General features: G+C 41.4%; 2 protein-coding genes across 3 annotated transcripts in view; one reads left to right on the top strand and one right to left on the bottom strand.

The window, feature by feature from the left end:
* The window catches only part of gstcd (glutathione S-transferase, C-terminal domain containing), a 57,006-nt gene extending 39,691 nt beyond the window's left edge, over positions 1-17,315 (bottom strand). For both annotated transcript variants that reach the window (XM_017438478.3, XM_025004208.2), the window contains exons 1-5: positions 17,169-17,315; positions 16,565-17,009; positions 15,358-15,777; positions 9,084-9,353; positions 3,631-3,724 (exon numbers count right to left, since the gene is read on the bottom strand). In XM_017438478.3, the coding sequence (XP_017293967.1) occupies positions 3,631-3,724; positions 9,084-9,353; positions 15,358-15,777; positions 16,565-16,999 (1,219 nt within the window). In that variant the 5' untranslated portion in view covers positions 17,000-17,009; positions 17,169-17,315. The remainder of the gene's footprint in view (positions 1-3,630; positions 3,725-9,083; positions 9,354-15,357; positions 15,778-16,564; positions 17,010-17,168) is intronic.
* A 125-nt stretch (positions 17,316-17,440) lies between these two features.
* On the top strand, positions 17,441-21,285 carry ints12 (integrator complex subunit 12). Its single transcript, XM_017418335.3, has 7 exons — positions 17,441-17,547; positions 18,120-18,283; positions 18,387-18,542; positions 19,320-19,501; positions 19,628-19,787; positions 19,896-20,039; positions 20,462-21,285. The coding sequence occupies exons 2-7, from the start codon at positions 18,128-18,130 to the stop codon at positions 21,023-21,025; spliced, it is 1,362 nt and encodes a 453-aa protein (XP_017273824.1). The 5' UTR covers positions 17,441-17,547; positions 18,120-18,127; the 3' UTR covers positions 21,026-21,285.
* Positions 21,286-21,959: the final 674 nt, after the last annotated feature.

Below are 21,959 nucleotides of genomic sequence, written 5' to 3'. Positions count from 1 at the left end.
GCGTCTTTGATTAGCTTTAAGCTACTAAGGAGAAAGCAAATTTAAAAAAAAATTATGCTTTCAATGTAATCAAGGCTTTCAAATTAAACTTGTTCGGTTAAAATTAGCTGCACTGCTGAGAGTTGTTGTCTGACTGTTAGCAAAAGTGTCTATTTGGTATTAGACTGTTTAACCTCAAATGTTGACCTTTTAAATAATCAGCTGCATTGAAATTTTTTCTGGGTGTATATTTAATAAATCAAAAGCTTACAGTAAAGGGTAAACTAACACGTAAACAGACGAGTTCTGTTCATAAGGAGCTCACAGTAAACCGGCTGTTTTGTGTTGAGGTGACGGCTTTAAAGTGACGGTGTGTGTGTCCTGAACGTTTCACAACACGACCTTTGAGCCGAGCCGCGTTTAATTCACCGGAATCCTGTAATTATCCCACAGGCCACAAAGGCTGATGGCACTTTAACTTTCTAAATACTGGTCAACTGTTCAAATCGACATTTTTTTCCGTGCACTTAAGAAAAAGGTTAACGGAAACAACACGGAGCCTCAAAGTTTTGGCACTTTCCCTGCCTTGTTTACGTAAAGTGGTGCTATGCATTAGGACAAATGGAAATGCCAAACTACCCACGCACTCATAGACTGAACAGTCTACTTTAATAAGAAAAAAAAACATGGAAATAATGTTATGCCTACATAAGGGCGAATGCTTTAATTTCCTCGGTAAAACTATATAAGCAGGCTTTCATGCAGCCATTTGTGCAAACTGTTAAAGAGGGGAAAGCCCACGCTAAAGGAGTCAGGGGAAAAACTTTCTCTTTAAACACACAAAACTGATCTGCAGCAGCTCCTGACAGAAGGTGTGCCGACACAGAAGGCTGCATCAGCAGCTCACTTTAGTTTGCAGAGTGTCGACAAAACTGAGGCAGCTCAAATTTTGATCTTTCCTTCAGTTTGGCTTTCAGAACAAAATCCACTGCCCACATAAGAGTACTTGTGTTTAAAGCCTATAAAAGTTAATAATTTAGTCATTTGTATGTAAGAGAAGTTTGAAAAACAAAACGTAATGATTGAACTGATTATCTCAGTAAGTGGCTGACCGTCGGAGCAAAGAAAACAAATGAGGGCCAAACTTAAAAGTGCTTATTAGGAAGCTTAAAAAACTAAAAGACAATGAAATACCAACCGAAATAGATATTAAAACACAAGCTGAAATGGTGGTGCCGTTACAACCCCATTATAAAATAATTTTCCATTTTTCTCTTTATTCTATATTCAAAAACAAAACTGAAAATCTATTTTGAATCACATGACAATAGAAAGAAAAAAAAACAAACAGATTTAAGAAAAACAAGAAGAAAGAAAACATTTTAATAATCCCCACTTAGTGCAAATATTAAATTAATTAAATACCATTTTAAGACATAGCAGCTTGATTTCCTTTTGGTCCTAAGAGCTGTCAAAAGGAGTTTCTTTAGACCAAAAAAAAAAAAAGGACATTTTCAATGCAGCACAAGTGAATACCCCCTCTGAGCACCGGTGCACATTAGAAAGCCTGTAATTAGTGAAATAAATGAGGTAGACTTGTGATTTCCAATTAGCCAAATTGTATGAGTCTACAGTCATCTGGTGCAAAGTTATAAAATTAACGGCAAGCTGTGTGTTTTTGTGTCAGCCTGACATCTCCAAATGGAAAAGAATGACACGAGCCATTGTAAAATGTGATTGTAATGTATCAAAAAGGCGGAAGGCAACACAGGAGGACTTGTGTCTGAAAATCAGAAACACAGCTCCAGCAGCAATCAGGAAGTATTGAATAGATAATAATGGTTCAGGTATATTAGCCTGCTTCTGTAAAACGATGCCAAACAGTGGTTACATGCACTAGTTTTAAAAAAGTCATCTAAATCAGTGTGAGAGCTGCTGCTGTGTAAATACTTGGGGGGGGGGGATAAATCTCTTCAGCTGGCATAATTGGAGTTAACCTGACCAGGAGCACCAGTTATTGCAAAGTCAGGTTTTTTTATATTACATGCACTCTTTTTCTTGTTTTTGCACTGAGTTGTCTTTAGTAAAGGCCCCAAAAAGTAAGCCACAGAAAAAGAGACTGTTGTCTGGTTCAAATGAAATATTTGGAACATTTACGTTTGTTCTGGTTTTTCCTATTTTGCAGGCAAATTAAGACAAAAATCCAATAGAATGATGTATTTGAATTGTTACATTACTGCATTTTATGCAAAACTGACTGACAACGGAAGTCATGGTCTCAAGACCATCAACAGAATATTACAGCAGAATAATAATAATAATAATAATAATAATAATAATAATAATAACCCAAAAACACACGGCCTAAACTGCAAACGCGTTTTGTAAATCTTAATAATTCAAAACTAGTTTGTTTTTTTAAAATTAAGCATCAACATCCCGTTTGTTGAACTTCGAGATAACGCATTTATATTTGGGTGATTTGATCCGTTTTGATCTTTAAGTAAAATTTCCCATGAGCGTACTCGTTTCCATTGCATGTAGAATCTACATGTGAGCCTCTACCAGTGAGCGTGCAGAAAATCCAGACATCTGACTGGATCCTGGAAGCTGAAGCCTGAATGGGACCATCCTGTAGGATGCTTATGATACAAAGTCCCGCCTCCTCCACATGAATAAATGGGACATTGCCCTTGGTTAAAAAAAATATTTTAAAAATAAATATAGAAATACACCTAAATTAGTTGCAATTGGATTAATAATTGTAATAATTGTAATTAGTTATAGTATTTCCTGCTTAAAAGAAGGCTCATGTGTCTCCATGGTTGTGTGCGGGGGGAGCAGGCTAAGCTCAAAGCCTCACATCCCGACTGCATCCTTAGATTCCAAAAATACAACATGGCAGCTCCCGTAAAATGGTTCCTGCTGGTTTCAGTTCTGTTCAATGAAAGAAGTTGGAGACACTTCCTCCATCTTTTTTATGTCGATGGCCTTTACCAACATCCATATATTGAGCATTTTTTTATTACAATCATTTACACTATTTTGCTACACAGAAGCACAGCTAATTTGTCCTAATATGTAGAAAAATAATACATGCAGGAGAAGCAGATTTCTTCCTTCTGCTCCACCGCTGTGATTTGAGCCAATGATCACCATTCCTTTAGCTGCCTACAGCTCTCAGAACAATCAGCGTCCTTAAGGTGTGAGCGCAGATTTGATGCAGCACATTAGTTTTGTACGCACCTTCTGAATGCTTCTGTTGCCAAAAAATGTAAAATACAGAAACAGAAAAGTAGGGTAAGAATTCAGGCAAATATGCTGTACAGAATCGTCTGGTCCCGGTCTCTATGAACAGCTTCACACTGACCGTTTCAAATTCAGAGTAAAGTCAGGCAGGGTTTGGAGTGCTGGAAGGCTATCCAGATAATGACATGGGGGGAATTATAACAAGCGTGAGGAGGGAATTTGGATGAATATGAATGAAATGGATATGAAACAAAAGGGGAAAAGCAGGGGATCTCAGTGTTTTTAAATGAAATAAACAAACAGGCCAACGGTGAAGTACAACGAGGCTTTGGAGACAGAACGGCAAAGGAAAAATGAGCAAAGAGACGATCAGAGGAGCCACAAGGTAAGATCTGACATTACCTTCTGTGGGGTTGATGGCCACTGGTAAACTGTCCCACGGGAGTGTCCAGGCAGGGCAAGGATGAGGAGTGAAGATGGCCTCAATGCCTTTTTCCTGAAGGGGTGGAAACACACACACACACACACACACACAGACACACGTTTCCATAAAAGTCTTTTTACTCTGAGGATCTGTGCAGGTCCAAACGGCTGCAATGAGACCATGAATTTCAACAACCAAGAAGAGAAAGTAATAATGTGGGTGAAACAAACTGATGTGATTAGTTCAGTGTCTTCAGTAAAACAGAGTTCCCAACCCTTTTCCCAATGGGGGGGAAAGAAGTTCATGTTAGCCTGTAGGTTTGCTGAGTCAGTGCAGGAAAGAAGCACAAAAGAAAGTGTTTTTTTTTATCCCCACCAAGGAGGTTATGTGTCCGTGTGTCCATCTGTCTGTTAGCAAGATTGCTGAGAAACTAACAGATTTTGATGAAATTTTCAGGAAATGTTGGGATTGTGATTAAATTTGGTGGTGATCCAGATCCCACAGTTTTTATTGACCTTACGGCCTTAGCGGAAGTTTGCGCTCTCAGAGTGCTTCTAGTTCAAAATAAAATGTTGTGCAGTCAAATGTATGTATAAAAAAAAAATTTATATAGATGTTTTTCAGAAAAGTTTTTGAAAATTTCTCTGCGGCTGATACCAAATGATCCATGGACTGGTTTTTGGCCCGGTGGTTGGGAACGCCTGCAGTAAAACAGAAACTACTGTTTGGATATTCAGGTTTTAAGCGAGGTCTTTTATTCATCCTGTTGCAAGCACAACAACCCGATGAAGCCCTTATCGACTCATTATTATGCAATTTCAGTCTTTATGAGATAAACACAAAGGTGACTAAACCAAATATTAATTTGATCTAGTTTCAAGCGCACTTCCGGTGATAGGCAGATCACTAATGGCATTAGTTATGAAAATATCAATTGACTTTAATGCTTTAAAACTGAGCAGAGTATCCTGTGAATTACTATTTGCTTATCACTTTGAAAAATGATTGCAGGGGCCCATAATTTAGTGATAACTAAGGCATATTTAAATGACATTGTTTAGCACTGAATTTAACCTGAATGTGCAATAGGATAAAAAAAAGAAAAAAAAAAACATTTTCTACTATAAGACAATGCAGGTGGTTGTAAAACATAAGCACACCGTTTCAAATCAAAACTATCAAGAGTTAATACTAAAATATCATCTGCTCCTTCTTTGGCTCTTCAATTAAGTAACCTTAGATTATTATTACACACCCCATTACACCGTGACATTATATATTTATCAAAAACAACGGCAACTTGCAGAACTGTGTGGAAAAACATCTGTCCACCCCTAAATGCAGCCAGAAATACAGGTGATAAGCAGCAGCCGGGTGCTGCCAATCCAGCCCACTTGAGCAGCTGAACATCAGCAGGTGTGCAGCTCTTCTCTGGCAGCGTGCTTCTATGTGTGTGTGTGTGTGTGTGTGCGCGCGTGTGTGTGTGTGTGTGTGTGTGTGTGTGTGTGTGTGTGTCTTCACACAACGCCAAGGAAGAAAAACCATCAGCTCTCATCTTAAAGAAACATTTGTCGTTGCCCATCCATCTGCCGGGAACGAGGTCATTTCCTAACAATTCAGAGTCCCATCGTTCCACGCTGAGGCGGATTACTCACAAGTGGAGAACGTCTAAGTTTCTGCCAACCTTTTTTTTTAATATAAAAACAAATAAATATCCCAGTCGTTTCCAGCCGACAAGGCCAGGCGGTGCAATGTTTCAGGGAACAGCAAAGAAAAAAAAAAGACCCGAGAACTACATGTCAGACGCTACAGGACATGGCAGAAACATTAGACGGTGCTTGTGAATCCTTTGGGATCTAAAGAGAAACGGGGCATCGTGGCTGCCGTTTGCAAAGTTGCATCTAAACAAAACACAAGCATTCTGGCAAAGTTTCCTCTGGACAGATGAGAGCAAAAATGATGTTGATGATGATGATGATTCGGAGTCACTCTGCAGCCCCGGGACCCGGGCACCTCGCAGTCTATGTGCCAAACGATTGTCGAGTCAGATGTGAAGCCATCTGTCCGACAGCTGAAGCTCCGACTGCTTGGGATCGTGCAGAGAGACAATGATCCTGAGAATGCAAAGAAAATCTAGAGATTTGGAGCGAATCGAAGTGTTCCACTGAACCAGCCAACGTCCGGCCCTCAACCCAGCGCCTCGCAGAGCTGTTCATGAATGACAGCAAAGCCTCGACAAACTGAAGGCAAAAAAAATAAAACGAAAACCCTCGACACAATACAAGATGACTACCTGAGAGGTATTTCTGCTCAAGCTTGTTTAACTAACTACTGAATCTTCTGAATTTTTTCCACAGGTGGGTTTAGTTTTTATTCAACAAAAAAAGCGGCACAATGTGATCCGGCATGTGCTGCTGTTCATCCAAGACCGTATTTGTCAAATTTTAAGACCTGCTAAAGAGCAACTAGTTTCAGATTGTTTTCCCCCCAAAACGTAAAACCTTACAGGTACAAAGATGTTTACAGAGTTTACTGTTTACAAAGACTTCACTGGACTAAAAATTAATAACTTAAAATGTAATGAAGCAGAAAATTAAATAAACTGACTCCTTTTGGAATTTATTACATCTAATAGCTAAAAAAAAACATCAAATTAAATACTAAGCTTGAATGTTTTCATGACAAAGTGGAAAAAAGTTACTGAATCAGCTACAATCAGAACAATCAGTCCAATAAATCATTATTTAACTTTTTAATTCTTCAAGATATAGTAGATGTGCATAATATGTGTGGTGTGTATGAATAAATAAAGTTATGAGCAAAAACAAATATATTGTTGATATACTGACCATCACATCGGCAGCTGAAGGGTTCATATTGGTGGACCTCTGACCGCCGTTTCTCTGAGAGGTTTAAATGAACGACGAGCCATGATCCTAAACGGTCTTTACAGCTGGAACTAAAAACACCCCTAATAATCAGGAAACAGCTTTACGATGCACTACTTCCAGCTCTATTTAAGCAGGTGACGGGGAAAGGGAGCTGAGTTGCTTAGCCAAGCCCTTTTGTCAGAAAAAGAAGCAGTAACAACAGATGTGTGTACTGTACCTTAAAAATTCAGTTTGGAAAGAGCAGGTTTTTACACAGACTGTGCCTTTAATCCCCCTTTTCTGAAACAACAGCTTCCCTTTGAGACCAATTACTTGAACGGAAATTCTCCTTCCTTCAGATTTTTTTTTTCACCCCCTTAAAGAAACAACTTCTTTCTGGATATTTCATAATCTCTGATTTTTTTTTCTTTTTTTTTTTAAAGCCGTTGCCCGTTTTTAATGACGTTGCAGTGAGCAATCTTCATTCTGGTGCTGGGGCCCATCTCGGTTTGCGTTTGGATCGCAGGTGGCGACTCCACAGCTCGCTGCGCAGGCAGTTTGACTGACATGCATTGTCGTGTGTTAACTCATGTGCGAAAATGAGAAAGTGAGAAAGTTTATGAGCCATTTATACTGCGGGTAACAGGATGACGGGGGGCCCGGTGCCTGCGGTCAGCAACAGTGAAAGATCGATGGTTATCATGTCACACTTCTCTCGTGCTCGGTGTATTTCCCGTACATATAAGGTCACATAAGAGGGGATATGTGCGCACACACACACAGCCAGATCCTACACAACAGCTGCGCTGGAGACATAATATTGGCGACACGTAGCCATCTCTATAATCCCTCTGAGCAGACAGAGAATGGCTGCAATTGTGTGTGTGTGTGTGTGTGTGTGCATTCCTCTGTGTGTTAATGTCTGATTTCAAACCCGACATGAAAACCGTCATTTGTGCACATCTGGGCTTGGCTGAAATTTCATCCAACAACATGGCAAATGTGAGACACGTCCCATCCTGTGACCACCCAGCTAACTCGGAATCGTCCGAACTCTCCGACCCCTCCCTCGTTTGCAGCCACTCAACATCTCATTCTTATAGACGTCGAGCCAGCAGGAAATGGCAGAGATATTTCTGCACGGAGAGAGGAGGAAGAGGGCCAAAAGAACAGACTAAAGGCTCAGTGGAGAGGAGTTAGTCAGGGTTGAGGAGACAATCTCCCTCTGAACTGTTCGCCCTGCTTATCTCCTGCTCCCAAAGCCAGCTGATCTCTGGCAGAGGTGATATCGGGGGCGCTGCGGAGTTGAGGAATCTATGCAGGGGACTCAGTGTGCCTCGCCAATGATCCCGGAGGGAAATGAAGTGTAAAACTGTGAAATTGATTAGTCTCTTTAAACTTTAGGAATTTCACACGAGACTGTAAACAACTCTAACAAAAAAGCTCTGCTTCGTGTAAGAATGGACTCTCAGGTTTTAGTGGACCTAAAATATGGGGGGGTGGGGGTTAATGTGCATTGTCTGCATTATTGCAAGAAGCAACAGGATCCACTGAGATTAATTAGGTCTGCGTTCTAGATAGTAACTCAGGGTGATAGAACACTATTTTTTAAAACAAATATTTTTCTTATGAAAGGTCATTTTTTGTGTTATTTTTGTTTTCATGAGAACTTTAATAAATACAAAAAAACCTGCAGCCTAAAAAGTGTTGCGAAATGAAAAATTGCTCCAGAAGTTTTGTTACTGCAAGGGCAGGATTGTTAAAGCAGAAGTAAAGGGACAGTTCAGATCTTTTATAAGTCGGGCTCCAAGGAAAGGTTTTGAGCAATTAATATCCTACCTGCTGCGGGTAGCTCGCTCAGTAAACTCAGTGTAGAGAATTGAAAGAGCTTAATTCTGACTTGATGAGCTAAAGGCTAGTCTGAGTGAAGCCAAACCCAAAGCGAATTGCTGACATTATAAAAAAATGGCTCATACTGCCATCAATTTTTGCATTACATTGTTTATCAGCAGAAATATTAGGATTCTCCTGCTGGAAACGCTCCCAGACTGAGCAGGAAGTGCTACAGCTAGCTTCTGCCATAAAATTCTATGTAAACAACTGAGTAATGAGAAACAGACAGCGATGTAAAGATTTATAAAACAGCTTTCACATGTACTACTATGACATTTTTGAGATCTGAACCGTTTTAAGATGGCAGAAATCCACTTTGGTCTCGGTCCTGCTCAGTCTAGCAGCCATCTACAATGGATAAGATACTGGTTATAACCTTTTCACAGAACCCCACTTCAAAGGATTTATTAAGCCATCGCTTTAACCACGCCAGCCTACAACCAGAAAATCAATCTTGGACTCTTTAAGGTGCACCTGACAAAAAAAAGGGAGATGTGAATTTATACAGATCATTTGTAGCAACTAGCTAAAGTCTGCAAATTTATTTCTGGGTGGTGTGACAGAACACTCTTTAAATGCGCTGCAAGTGTAAACGTCAAGGCAAAGATGTTTGTGAAACACAGAAGCAAAACTTCCAGAGGAATAAGTTAAAGAAAGGAATGATTTACTTTAAGTTTAGTCATGGTTGGTCTGGGCCCGCCAACAAAAGGGAGTTGAGGGCTCATCTCCCGGTCCTCCTCTTGGTCCAGCAGGCTAACTGGGCCGTCCCGCTCCAATGGGCCCGGGAGGCTGGATGTGGGAAGCTGGGGGTCGGATAGATGGATGCCACAATCCTTGGCCGCCCGAAGGACCCCGGGTACCTCCTGAACTCGGCTGTACCAACGCAGCACATGGGGGAGCTGCTGCAGAGTGCCGGGAGAATGAGCTTGGAGGGAACGCTGAAAAACAGAGGAAGGAAAAGAAAAGAAAAAAAAAAAACAGATTAACCCTCGTAATCAGTTATTACAGAGTCCTATTGAAATCCTCCTCTTCCTCAGCCACATCCTTAGGTTTATTTAGCTCTCTGCCCTCAGTATGACTCTGAAACCAAAGATATGATCAGGAGCCCCACAGAGAGCGGATCTCTTGCTCATCTTGACTGATGCTACAGCAGAATAAAACTGATAACAACTCACCTAAACCCGATTTAGAGAGGCCCAATATTTATTTTTAGTCAAAATTGATCAATATTCTGCAAGAAAATTTGTGTTCAAGTGGTGAATGTGTGGAGCAGTGTGTGTGTGTATGTGTGTAAATATTCAGTGAGAAAGTTTGTGTTCCTCTGAGAGAGAGGTGTGTGTGTGTGTGTGTGTGTGTGTGTGTGTGGTGGGGAAAACTGAGCCACATTTCATCCACTGAATAATCCACAGCTTTTAACTGATACATGCAAAAGCCAACATTTTCTCCCAGCTCATTTTGGACCCATACCACCACAAATGTCACTTTCTTTTTATTTAGAGACCTTCAGAATTAACTAAAATGCTTAAAAAAATTCTTATGTTCTTAAAAACAAATGGTACTTTTTTATTTTTTACATACCTAAACTTGAAAACGGTTCAAATCTGACCCGAACACAATATAAGGGTTAAGTGGATGGACTGGTTTGTCACGTCAAGCAAAACGAGTGGTTGGGTGCCACTAAAAGGTCACTCATCGCACCGCTGGACAGGAAACACACACACACTAAAACAGAGCTGTCAGCTGGGGAGGATGAAGACACAAATAGAGACACGATCAGAGGGAGCAGCGTCAGAGCACTCGACTGCGTGCGGACGGGCGAAGAGGGAAAAGGGGTCACAAAAACAGGATGGAGAGCGAGCGAGCAGGAGCCGCTGGGGCGGGCGTGTGTCGTGGACAGAGACGGTCATTAAAGGGAGACATGCTAAGTTAAGTGTGAAACTGGAAACCACTGGAGCACAGCTGACTGCTAAAAGCCTCATTGTGAGAACTTCGCCTCGTTCCCACAGTCAGGAGACGCAGAGGAGAGACGAGGCTCTCTTCAACTCCTGACTGTACAGCGTTCGAGATCAATAACAGCTCATCACTGACACCGAGAAACCGCACGCATGGACAGAATGTAGAATTAAACTTTAAATGACTAAAGTTAGGGAAAACAACAACAAGATCCATTTTTATGGAGAAAAAAATCAAAACTGCAAGCACAAAACGTAACACTGACCTAATTGCGAATAACGATTATAATGATTTTAATTAGAACTTAGACTTTCCTCCGGCGCTTAAATTATTGTTTATGTAAATTAACAACTGAATGGTAATTTTACTGCATAAAAGGGACTGATTGTTAAAGGTTTCCGAGGCTTTTATGAGGAAAAAAAAACCAACCTAATTTTGTTAATTTTAATCACTAATTTGACGAGTCATAATCATTATGTAAAAGTTTCTTAAGCGGTTTTACTTTACAGAAAATGTGAACCAGTTTTTAGTTAATCCACTGCAATCTTATCAGAATATGCCTGATGTGTTTCATCTTGACTTGCTGGGATTATTGTTTGGTGACAGAAAATATTGCAAAAACATAAAGAGATTCGCTGCACAAAATCTCGATCGCCAGGATTGTTAATTTCTTTTTCAAGGAAAACATATAAATTCTTATTTTAAAGTAACTTCAATTTTGTGTATATTTGTGCAAACAAATTCAAATAGTTTTAACAATCATGAGCAACTGTCTGTTTTTTTTTCCCCACCGGCGCCTGATATGTCACCAAGACCACCACAAGGTGGCGGTAAAACGGTGGTTTTTTGGGGTACAAAACACCTGCCCAAGACTTTAAAGCAATCCCGTGCTTGTTTCTAGTGTCTTTGAAGATTTATTTTGGGGGGAAAAAGGTAAACTTTCACTGCCAGAACATGCACCAATCCATCTAGAACCAGCTGGGGCAGCTGTGGATCAGTGGTTAGAGCAGTCGTCCTCCATGAAAGAGTCAGACGTCGATTCCTGGCCAGGAGTCGCACGTCGAAGTGTCTCTGAGCAAGACACCGAGCCGCTCGTTGCCTCCAACGAATGAATGAATGGGATGTAAGGCACTGATTAGACTCTATAGAATGATTTATTCAGATTAGCTTTGTAGAGGTGTAGTAGAGTGTGGATGGGTAAATGAAGGGCGCGGATTGCGTTGAAAAGAGCTTTGAGTGGCCTGGTTGGCCACAAAGGTGCAATTTAAGTACAGCTTATTTACCGTCACCCTCTAGACGAGTGGGTGAATAAACAAACGCATTAATAAATAAAAGAGCACAAACATTCTTGACTAGCAAAATTAGCAAAGGTATACCTGAGTGTATTCATAGCCTGTGTTCCATCAGAGGTGGTTATCAGCAGCATCACTTGCTGTAAAATACACTATATTCACTGCGAGGCTTCATCTCAACCACATGATCAGAACATGCTATGTTTCACCTGAGAAACTTGTAGCGTTCCATGACAAAGTGCCAAAGAGATCGTCATTGGAAAAGAATAGCACAGATATTATATATATATATATATATATATATATATATATATAAAAAACATAACTTTCATTGAAAAGTTTCGGTCTGAATGAGGTACAGCTCTGCAGACAACAAAACAAACTCATAGGCCTCATGGTGATGCAGTTCATCAGTTTGTTTAGAGGCAACAACATAATGGAAACTATAAAGGAATCTGGAGATGAATAAGGCATTGAAAAGCAAAATGTGTCATCCGCTGTCAGAAAACTAGGTTGTCACAGTTTGGGCTTTTTCAGCAAGACAAAGATCCAAAACTCACATCCGACATCACAAAAGAATGATTAAAAATGAAAAGAAAAGATGGAATGCTGTAAAGTCGGCAATGAGCTGTGACCTCAATCCTGCTGAAAACCTTCTGTACAAAGCTGAAACTACAGGCAGACAGATGAACGAAGCTTGTGCGTGTCACAAATAAAAACATTTTGCGTCTATAGGCTATGTTTACGTGGACAGCGATAATCAGACTCACTCTAAATGAGACATAACTCTAGTTACAGCCTTTACATTAGGCATATGCAGGATATTTTAACTTCCTGTTTACACGTTAGAGCCTGATTGATGACTTATTTCAACATTATCTTCATTTCATCCCAATGTTTGCACTCATTCAAAGCCTTCACCCTACTTCCACATCCCACCAAACAATGAGAATTATTCAGATTTATCTTTCAACCCAAACGGATGCCCTCTTTTTCTCAGCAGTGCATTGCTATGTACGGACTTTAATGTATGGGGTTTGTGTCGTAAGGGCTAAGGCTGCTACTGTGTCTGTCCAGAGAAAACACAACATATCTTTATTCAACTGTCATTTATAAAGAATAGGATCCTATTTGGGTCAAAGCCATCAGAAACTGCAGTTTTTCCTCAAAATTAGTCCAAAGAAGATACATTTATGAGCTGTTAGGGAGTCGATGAAAGCCAAGGCTTACAAACATATGTGGACTGAAGGTTAGCGCACACGGTTTCATTCAACAGACAAACTACTGAAGCTCAAACGGCTTAAAAAGTCATTGCAGCCTGTGTAGAAACATGCTGGAACAAGCAGTGTGGAGCTGCTGATCATTAAGGTGGGCCATGCTGACCCGTGGTCCACCAGTGAAAGTGTTTACAGGAGGTAAATGAACAGAACTGGCTCACGGATCAGTGACAAAAACACGGCACGGCATGACGAATCGCAACTTCCTTTACATCGTGTGTGTGTGTGCACGTCCCGAGTCCATGTGCGTCACTTAAAAAGAAGACGAGCTGCCGGGGCTGGTGTGGCTCTTTGTCACGTTCTGCTGGGAAACCTGATGTTCATGTGGATGCTGCTGTGTCACACTGTGAAGTAACCCCCCCCCTTCTGGTGTGGAAAGAGTATTTTCTAATGAGTGCAGCCTCTTTTGGTGGGCTAAAACACTCTGCCACAGGAAAAATGGTTCAAGAGTTATTTGACCAACAGAGCAACAAGACTGAGGTGTTGACCTGGTGTCCAAACTCTTCAGATCTCAGTGAAAATCAAGCATCTGAGGGAGAAGATCATCAATGATTGGGAAATTTTGGTCAAATAATTGCCAGTGGTTTTGATTATTAATGCTTGAAACATTTTCTCCTTAACTGTGACAGCAAAACCGACTTAACAGATAATAGACTGCTGGTTAAAACAGCATTAAGGCTGAGCTATATATATATATATATATATATATATATATATATATAGCAAATAGCTGTTTGTTGTTCTATGAAGTTTTAACATATTGTATACAAGTAGACTGATTGGTCAGCTGATTAATCAGGTGGATTTTTGCCTTTTCGTTTTTAACAATCAACATCACCCGCACATAATCATACTAAAACTGATTAAAAAGCCCAACACAGTTGACAATTTTCTATTTTGAAAATGGGCTTCCAGCAACTAGGGCGCCTTTCCACGATGGGTGTTTTTGTCAGTACAGCACCGTCAAATCCAGGAGGAAGATGGCCAGAATATGATGCTAACTTTCAGAAGAACGGCGCTGTATTTCTCAGAGAAAATGGTGAAACATTAATAATTTCTATCTTTTAGTGTGTTGTTTTTCTTAGGGGGGGGATATTAACACTTGGAGCTGTATTCACAGTGAGCATTCAATAAACCGGAGCACAGGTAAGAATGTTTACTGATCTGCATCAAGTCCTCGTGCTAAATTCTTAAGTTGTTAAATCACTAGTAATAGGTTTTTTATAAATTCAGTAATGTATAATAAACTGTTATATTTAAAGAATATCCATCTTTTACCACTTATTTGTGATTGGGTCGCGGAGGCAACAGGTCCAGGAGAGAAACCCAAACATCCTTTTTTTTTGTATTTAAAAAACAAAAACAAACAAATTAGCTTCATAAATCAACCACTGGCTGCCATGGTTTCTGAAAACATTCGGACCAGTCAAATCCTTTATCAAATATTTAACTCTCTGGAAATCGATGTTCATTAATTTTGAACATTTTGTGAAAATGTACAGTCAATATTATTTCTTATGCGTAAAGACAGTCTTCTGTGCATACCACTCATAAGAAGCAATAACTCTGACCCACACTGCACATTTAAGCCACTTTTTGTTATCACTTGTCTCATAAATATTCAGTGCTTGCGAGCTTCAAGTCCTCAGGTTTTATTTTTCTTTAGTTAGCGGTTTTAAGGTCATCACGAGAGCCCGTCCACTTGATTTGTTGAGGAGGGAAAAGTTCTCGCGAACGAAGAGCCTTTCAGCCTGACGCATTTGAATGGAAACCCTCCTGTACAGCGTTATCAGCTTCTGCCAGGTGGTTCCGGACCACCTGTGTGAGCCAACATGTACCAAGACCGATGCGGCGAGTCTCCCCGGCTCTGCGTTCCGCCTGAACGCGTCTGAAAGGAGACGGCTCGCCCTGACCGGAGTGTCAAAACCATACATCACACGTTACTTCACAGAGTCATTATAAAGACATCAGAAAGCCAATGAACACGCGCAACTGTGGTACTCCACGGTGACATGAGGCGCCGGTAGTGATTATGTAGTTTAAAATAAAAAAAAGCCTTTGGATAATGACAATTGATCGTTTTTGTGGTGCAACACAACAGGCAGCGCTGTATGAATGTGTGTTTGTGTGAACTGGTGAATGAAAAGGATGTTGTAAAGCACTTTGTAGAACCTGGTTTAGGTTAAAAAGGTGCCATATAAACCCGGACCGTTCATCACAATCATAAAAGTGCCTCGATATATCAAAAGACTGAGGCAAATGCAGTCTTGATGACAAGAAATGAACATTTAATGTCTACTCGTGGATCCAAATTGAGCAGTGAGACATAAGAAGAATGAGGTCCCGATCAATGAGGGTTTAGTTCTAACAGAGCTCGGACATAAATCACACTTTTTGTCACCGAAGTGGAAAGCTCTTACCAGATACTGATGAATGCACGGCAGCAGCACCACATCCGTCAGCGTGAAGAACAGACCCTCGGCGAACACGTGCTCCAGTGGAGGCAGATCCGTCGTCCTCACTTTTCTGATCTCAGAGCTCTCTCTGGTGGTCGCAGCCGGGAGCGACTCCACGGACAGCTTGGCCAGGGCCGCCCTGAGCTCGAGTCCGTCGGAAACCCGAGGCTCTTCAGGGAGGCTCTTGTTTTGTCTCAGTCTCTGCTCTTGTAGTTTCTGCCTGCGGATTTTGTCATCGTTGTGGACTCTGACGGGCTCCGCCAGCCGCCGCTCCAGGGCGAGGACGGACAGAGGCAGCTGACTGAGCTGAGCTGTGGGACTCTGGAGGTGCTCCTCGACAGCAGAGGGGATGCCAGTTTCACACAGCCTGGTCCACCTGCTCACCTGAGAGAAGACAGGAGATGCTTAAAGTTAAATATAGCACTCTCTTTAAAACGGCTTCAAGTCATTTTAAGCCAAATTAACCGAGGTCACAAAGACTTCACTTTTAAAGAGCTGTCAACGCTTGAGAAATGTTTCTGCTTACGGTTGGAGATCTACTGCATTGATGGCTATTAAAAATGGGGGTTGGGGACTTCTGTTCTAATGGACAACTCTGGACAGATGTGAAGACTCTCCAGATGCTCTAAGGCTACAGTGAAATGTGATGCGGGCCACATGTGTTTGCAAAAGTGTAGATGTAAATATTTACTGGGCCTCACAAAAAAAAGAAAGACATATGCTGTGTCAAAAAGAATTGAAATATTTTTTCATCTTTCTCATATCAAAACAACAACAAACACATTAGTTTGTCTGACAGGAGACAAAAGTGTCAAATCAGTTCAGTTTCCAGTCAGATCTGTGGTAATGAAGGATGCAGGAATCTGCGGCTCTGGGATCTGTCTGAAACCACTTCACATCTGAGCAAATAAAACCTTCCTCACGCAGCTAACGGGGAGGACATTCTCTAGACTGATCATACCAGACTTGCCATGCTGTTCTGCTTATTGCTCAAATGTGGCTGTGTGGGATTTAAGACTGTTTATTCAAACACAGAGTGGAGAAGTGACATTCAACCAGGTCATTTTAAACTGTCTGTTGGTGCATTTTGACAGCCTCTCACAGCACTTTGTACAGGTGACTGATGTTTAGACAGGGAGCATTTTTTTTAAATAATTTCCTCCTCACTGACCTCTGCACACGCCTTCAAACAGGTTTTCTTGAAGCCCAGCAGCGCCGGGACATCCTTCCTTGTCGGATCGGCCTCCGTGGTTCTGATGAGGATATGCCTGAGGACCACAGCCAGTCCGGCCCTGCAGAGCTGTCCGCTTTCGTCCACAGCGGCCGGGAGACGGCAGCTCCTCACCAGCTGGGGCGCATCCTGCGGGCGGACCGCGGTCACGCTGACGGACTCTGGAAGCTGAGCCCTCAGCGACTCCGAGTCCGGGCTGCCGCCGCCACCGTCGTCGTTGTTGTTGAAAACCAGAAAAACCGAGAACGACTTGCAGTCGCAGTAAGACAGAAGGAACAGGACTATGGAAGTGTGCAGCGGGAGACGCGGCTCCTGGTTTTGGGTACAAACTTCCAAGTAGAGGGAGGGACGCCGCTGCTCCTCGGTGTGTTTCATTGTAAATAAACTGTGAAGTTAAACGAAATAAGACTTTAAAAAACGTTTATTAGCTTTGGAAATGTGCTAGCATTGTTACGCCAACATGTTAGCTGATTTAAACATAACATATAGAGTGTGGCATACACATAACATTAGAATAGTACAAGAAAAATGTGAACACATGTACCGGTAATTTGTATTCCTCCTTCTTCTTCTTCTGTTGTAAAACCAGCAGAATTCCGCACAGCGCCGTCTGGTGGCCGCTTACACGGATTTAAAATGCGAAGTATGCTTTCAAAATAATAGGTTTTCATAACAATAGCATCACTGTAAATATTTATTTACACATGCTGGTAAGCACAGTGGGACTGGCAAGCAAGCTTTTGAGCCAAACGAACCTAAAATCACCCGTTTCTAACAACGTTCCGCCCATGCCGACGCCGGACATATTTGGTAGTGGCACAAGAGTGAAAAACGCCGCTTGGAAGGAAGTGTGGCTCAGTCTTCCGCTGTTCGCCAGAACAAAAATATTCAGGTAGCACAACAGAAAGAAGAAGGTCAACCAGGTAAGGTTGCTTACATACGGTTTATAAGCTACAGGTTTAGCTTCAGCAGCGACCTCTCACTTAAAAGAAAGGCAGCATTATTATAGCAGTAGACTTGTAGAAAAGTGCAAAATGAGATAACTAACTTCTAATTCTGGTAGAATAACGCCGTATATATGTATAGGCTTCTCATTCTTTCACTGTTTTGAATAATTTATACTTTTTAAATGCCTGATCTGACTCCCTGTCATTTCATTTTGCCTGACTTGATCCATCCTGTTTTTCTGTGCTGCTCTTCTTTGACATAAAGAAACACTAAGTAAATGCCCATTTAAAAAAAAAAACAAATACTAAGCCTAAAAATTAAACATTTGTGGTACAGAATTTATCTGTAGATAATAGCTTCTCTTTGTCTCTCTGTCAAGTTCATTTTATAACACATGTAAAACATCTGGATGACCAAAATGCCGTTCAAAGTAAAACAGAACAGAGAAAGAAAAAAAAAAACTGAAATTCCAAAGATAAAAAAGCACTATTCCACAACATTATGCAAAGTATAAGTATGAAAGCTGTCTTAATTGTGTGATTTCTAGTTTACGTCATGGCAGGACCGGTCAGCTTGGAGTTGGATCCCATCTTTCTAAAGGGGCTGAGTTATTTGCATTCCAAGAGCAAAGATTCAGCCGAGAAACTCAAAGCTCTGCTTGACGAGTCCCTCGCAAGAGGGAGCGACTCCTCCTACCGCTCATTACAAAAAGTAAGATCCATGCATCCTGTGCGCTCGGTTTCACTGATATGTTCTGCGTTCTCAGCTACCTGCCTGTACATCCTGTGTGTGTGTGTGATTGTTTTGCCCTCAGGAGGTGGAGGTGTCAAAAGTGTCTGTGTCAAAGCTGAGCTTAAGTAAACAAGACTCCAAGTCTTCGAGTTCGTCGTCTTCTGGCAGCAGCAGTGGAAGCAGCAAATCCAGCTCAGAGAAGAGCAAGAAAGCGGGAGAGAAGAGGCCGTCCGAAAAGGTGCTGGAAGCAGTCTGAATTATTCACGTTCTAATTTTTCTGTGTTATAACAAATCCTGGATAAGTGTGGCTTCATTTAGACACTAAAGAGTTCCCACATGACGAAGAAGAAATGAAAGTGTGGCAAAATAGATTGATTGGGTTGTAAGGAGACGACCAGATAACAACAGTAATGACAAATATTAATATTAAAGTCAACAATACAGTACAGAAAAAAATACAATACATTACACAGTGGGGGGGGATTTTTGTGGATCAATTTTTAAATCGCACCTTATTTTGACTTTCTAAGAATACTTAATGATTGCCTAAGACGGCTCAATGCATGACTGTGCTGAAGAAAAAACTGTGTATATGTTCACTTTGATTGGGATCAGGATTTACTGTGACAACCCAAAGCAAGTTTTGTCTTTTAACCACCTTTATCACTGCTTTTTGTCTTTTCATGAGCTTTGCGTGTACTGTTTATGCAGTCATGTACACGTTCACATAGGCAGTGTTAGTATTAGCAGTAAAATAAAGAGCTTGTTCTTCTTTTTTTAGTTTTTTTTCTAGACCTACAACTAGAATGTGGAGATCCCTGCAGTTCAGCTCAGACTTTATTTCCTGAAATCTAAAGTTCAGAGATTTCCTCAAAATGCAGGAAGCATGCGTATTTCCTTGAAGTCCTAAAAGCGTAAAACTGAATCAAATTTCAACACACGGACAAACTTCTTTCATTTTTATGATTTGTCCAAACTTTGCTCTTCTTTCGTGTTTTTTTTTTTTGATAAACAGGTCAGGGTTGATGTAAGTGAAGTGGAACACCCGAAAAAGCCTCGTTTGGAGAAACAGGAGAATCGCTCCTCTCCGATTACTGTTCAGACGAGTAAAGACCTCCTGCCGAACATAAATGACTACGATGAGACCAATGCTGACGACTTTGCCATGGAAATGGGTCTGGCCTGTGTATTCTGCAGGTACATGTTCGTTTTTAGCCAATAAGAGCCATCAGGATATTTGCAAGTGATTTATTTTTTTTTTGTCAGTTTAAGCCGCTCCCTTGTCCTGCGTTCATGTTCTTCTTGTGTTTTTAATTGCCTCAGACAAATGACCGTGACCATGGGAAACCAATTGGTGGAGTGCCAGGAGTGTCATAATCTGTATCACCAGGACTGTCACAAACCCCCAGTGACAGATAAAGAAGTAAACGACCCACGGCTCGTGTGGTACTGCACCCGCTGCACCAAGCAGATGAAACGCATGGTGAGACCAACAAACTGTGCTCGCAGCGTTGCCACATTTTTTATTGTCCCTGATCGATCCAAGGTCGTGTTCTCTGGGAAACTAACTTTTTATTTGGTTGTCAACAAGGCCCAGAAACCTCCACAGAAACCGTCCCCTGCGTCTGCATCATCGACGCTGGTTGTAAAAGACACACTGGTGAAAAAGACGGAGCTCAAACTGAAAACCGACACAGCCAGCACCTTTCAGGCCTTTAAACGAACGGAAGTGAAGGTATGTGTTTTGTACACAAGCATTCATTGTGTCTTATCTAACTAAAGATTACACCTTCAGTTTTATTTCTACTAACCACTAACAGAAGCAAAAGGACCAGGTATAAAACGATATAAAACTTCTATTAAAGCCACTCTGTGTGAGGAAAAATGAGCAGGAAGTTGTTTTATTTCAGACAGTTGTTTAGTGCTGTATTGTTCCTCCATAAAGTACAAGTTTAAAACTTTTCAGAGAGCTTGTAGTTTATTCCTTGATGTCAGATATGATGTCGTATGTAAGAAACTACAACAAATAAATGTTTTCAGCCTACAAGCTGATGTTAAAATGACCTTTTACATGAAGTCCTTCAGATAGCTTTAAATCAGAAAGTGAAAGGAAAGTTCTGACTGCCACATGTTCTCACTCTTTCTGATTTCCTGCAGCCACCTCCCACATTAGCAAACCCCACAAACAGCGGCTCCTCCTCCTCCAGCAGTGGCCTCACAGGTTGGGCTGCGTTCGGAGCCAAAACAAACCCGTCTCTTCCCGCTACCTCCAAACTGGTTTCCTCGGGCTCAAGTGGGAGCACGAAGACGTTGGCGACGCCCTCCGCCCAGAAACCCGTCGGGTTGTCGGGGCTCGCCGGAGCCAAGTCCGGACTTGGAGGCGCAAAGAACGCCGGGAACAGCAACGGGAATGGCTCCGGCCAGGCAACGCTGAAACCCCCTCCCCCTCTGACTCTGGGGAAGCAGACTCTTAACCGCTCGTCGAGCGGGGACGGTCAGGGGAAAGGCTCTTCCTCTTCTGGGGCTGGCTCTCCGAGCAGCTCCCAGACGGTCACCGGAGGGAACGGTGGAAATAACGGAGGGGGCAACGGGAACAATGGGAACGGGTCAAAGGCAGCTCCAGGGGACAAGGCACCAACTTCTCAAGAGTCCCAGCTGAACGCCATGAAACGTTTGCAGATGGTAAAGAAGAAAGCTGCGCAGAAGAAACTGAAGAAATGAGTTGTGACTGACAGACACAAAAAAGGGAGAAGGTGGATGTGTGGAAAAAGTCAAATAATTATGAGTATTTAGTGCCAGAGCATCGTGTTTGTACTTAAAGACCATCTGTGGACGATCACCATCTAGTCAAATACTTGAAGCTAACCTTTGGTAAATGCTGCTGGACTTTGTGTGCCTCTTCTCTCCTCACAAATTTAACCAATGAAAGAAGTGTCACTTTTTAATCAGCCTGTCATTAAACATCCCCTTCTTATACACTGGCTGTAGCACTAACTTTGTAGTAAGTGGTGTTTAATGCAAGTCATTATATTTTATAACCCCAATTCTGAAAAAATGTGTAAAATATAAATAAACAAACAGAACTGAATGACTTGCAAATCTCATAAACTTATATTTTATTCACAATTAAACACAGTAAACGTGAAATCTTTCAAGGTAATTTTCAATTTGGTGGCAGCAACACCTCAAAAACATTGGGACAGGGGCAACAAAAGGCTGTAAGAATAAGTGGTCTGATTCAGGAATATAAAGAAAAGCATTGTCCAATGAATTAGGTTAACAGGTTAGTAACAGGACTGGGTTTAAAACAAGCTTCTTGGAGAGGCTGAATGTCTCAGAAGTAAAGAAGGACAGACGTTCACCAATCTGTGAGAAACAGTGGAACAATTTCAGAATAATTTTGAATATCTCATCATCTACCGTTCATAATATCATCAAATAGATCTCAAGAATCCAGAGAAATCTCTGAGCTCAAAGGGCAAGCCTGAAAGTCAGTATCGGGTTCATGTGATCTTCAGGCTCTCAGGCAGAACTGGATTAAAAACAGGTCTGATTCAGTCTGCGTGGACTCAGGAACACTTCCACAGACCATTATCTGTAAACACAGCTCACTGTGGCATCCACAAATTCTGACTAAAGCTCTATTATGCAAAAG

Source organism: Kryptolebias marmoratus, linkage group LG3 (assembly GCF_001649575.2).
Source record: "Kryptolebias marmoratus isolate JLee-2015 linkage group LG3, ASM164957v2, whole genome shotgun sequence".
NCBI lineage: Eukaryota > Metazoa > Chordata > Actinopteri > Cyprinodontiformes > Rivulidae > Kryptolebias > Kryptolebias marmoratus.
The sequence above is the reverse complement of the archived record's forward strand: the minus strand, read 5'-3'. Positions and strand labels throughout refer to the sequence as shown.

Bases quoted from the DNA above. Each gene is read 5' to 3' on its own strand.
- ints12 (XM_017418335.3), top strand. From the start codon at position 18,128: ATGGCAGGACCGGTCAGCTTGGAGTTGGATCCCATCTTTCTAAAGGGG. The intron at 18,543-19,319 runs GTGCTGGAAGCA...TTTGATAAACAG, and splicing joins AGAAGAGGCCGTCCGAAAAG to GTCAGGGTTGATGTAAGTGA. The intron at 19,502-19,627 runs GTACATGTTCGT...TAATTGCCTCAG, and splicing joins CTGGCCTGTGTATTCTGCAG to ACAAATGACCGTGACCATGG.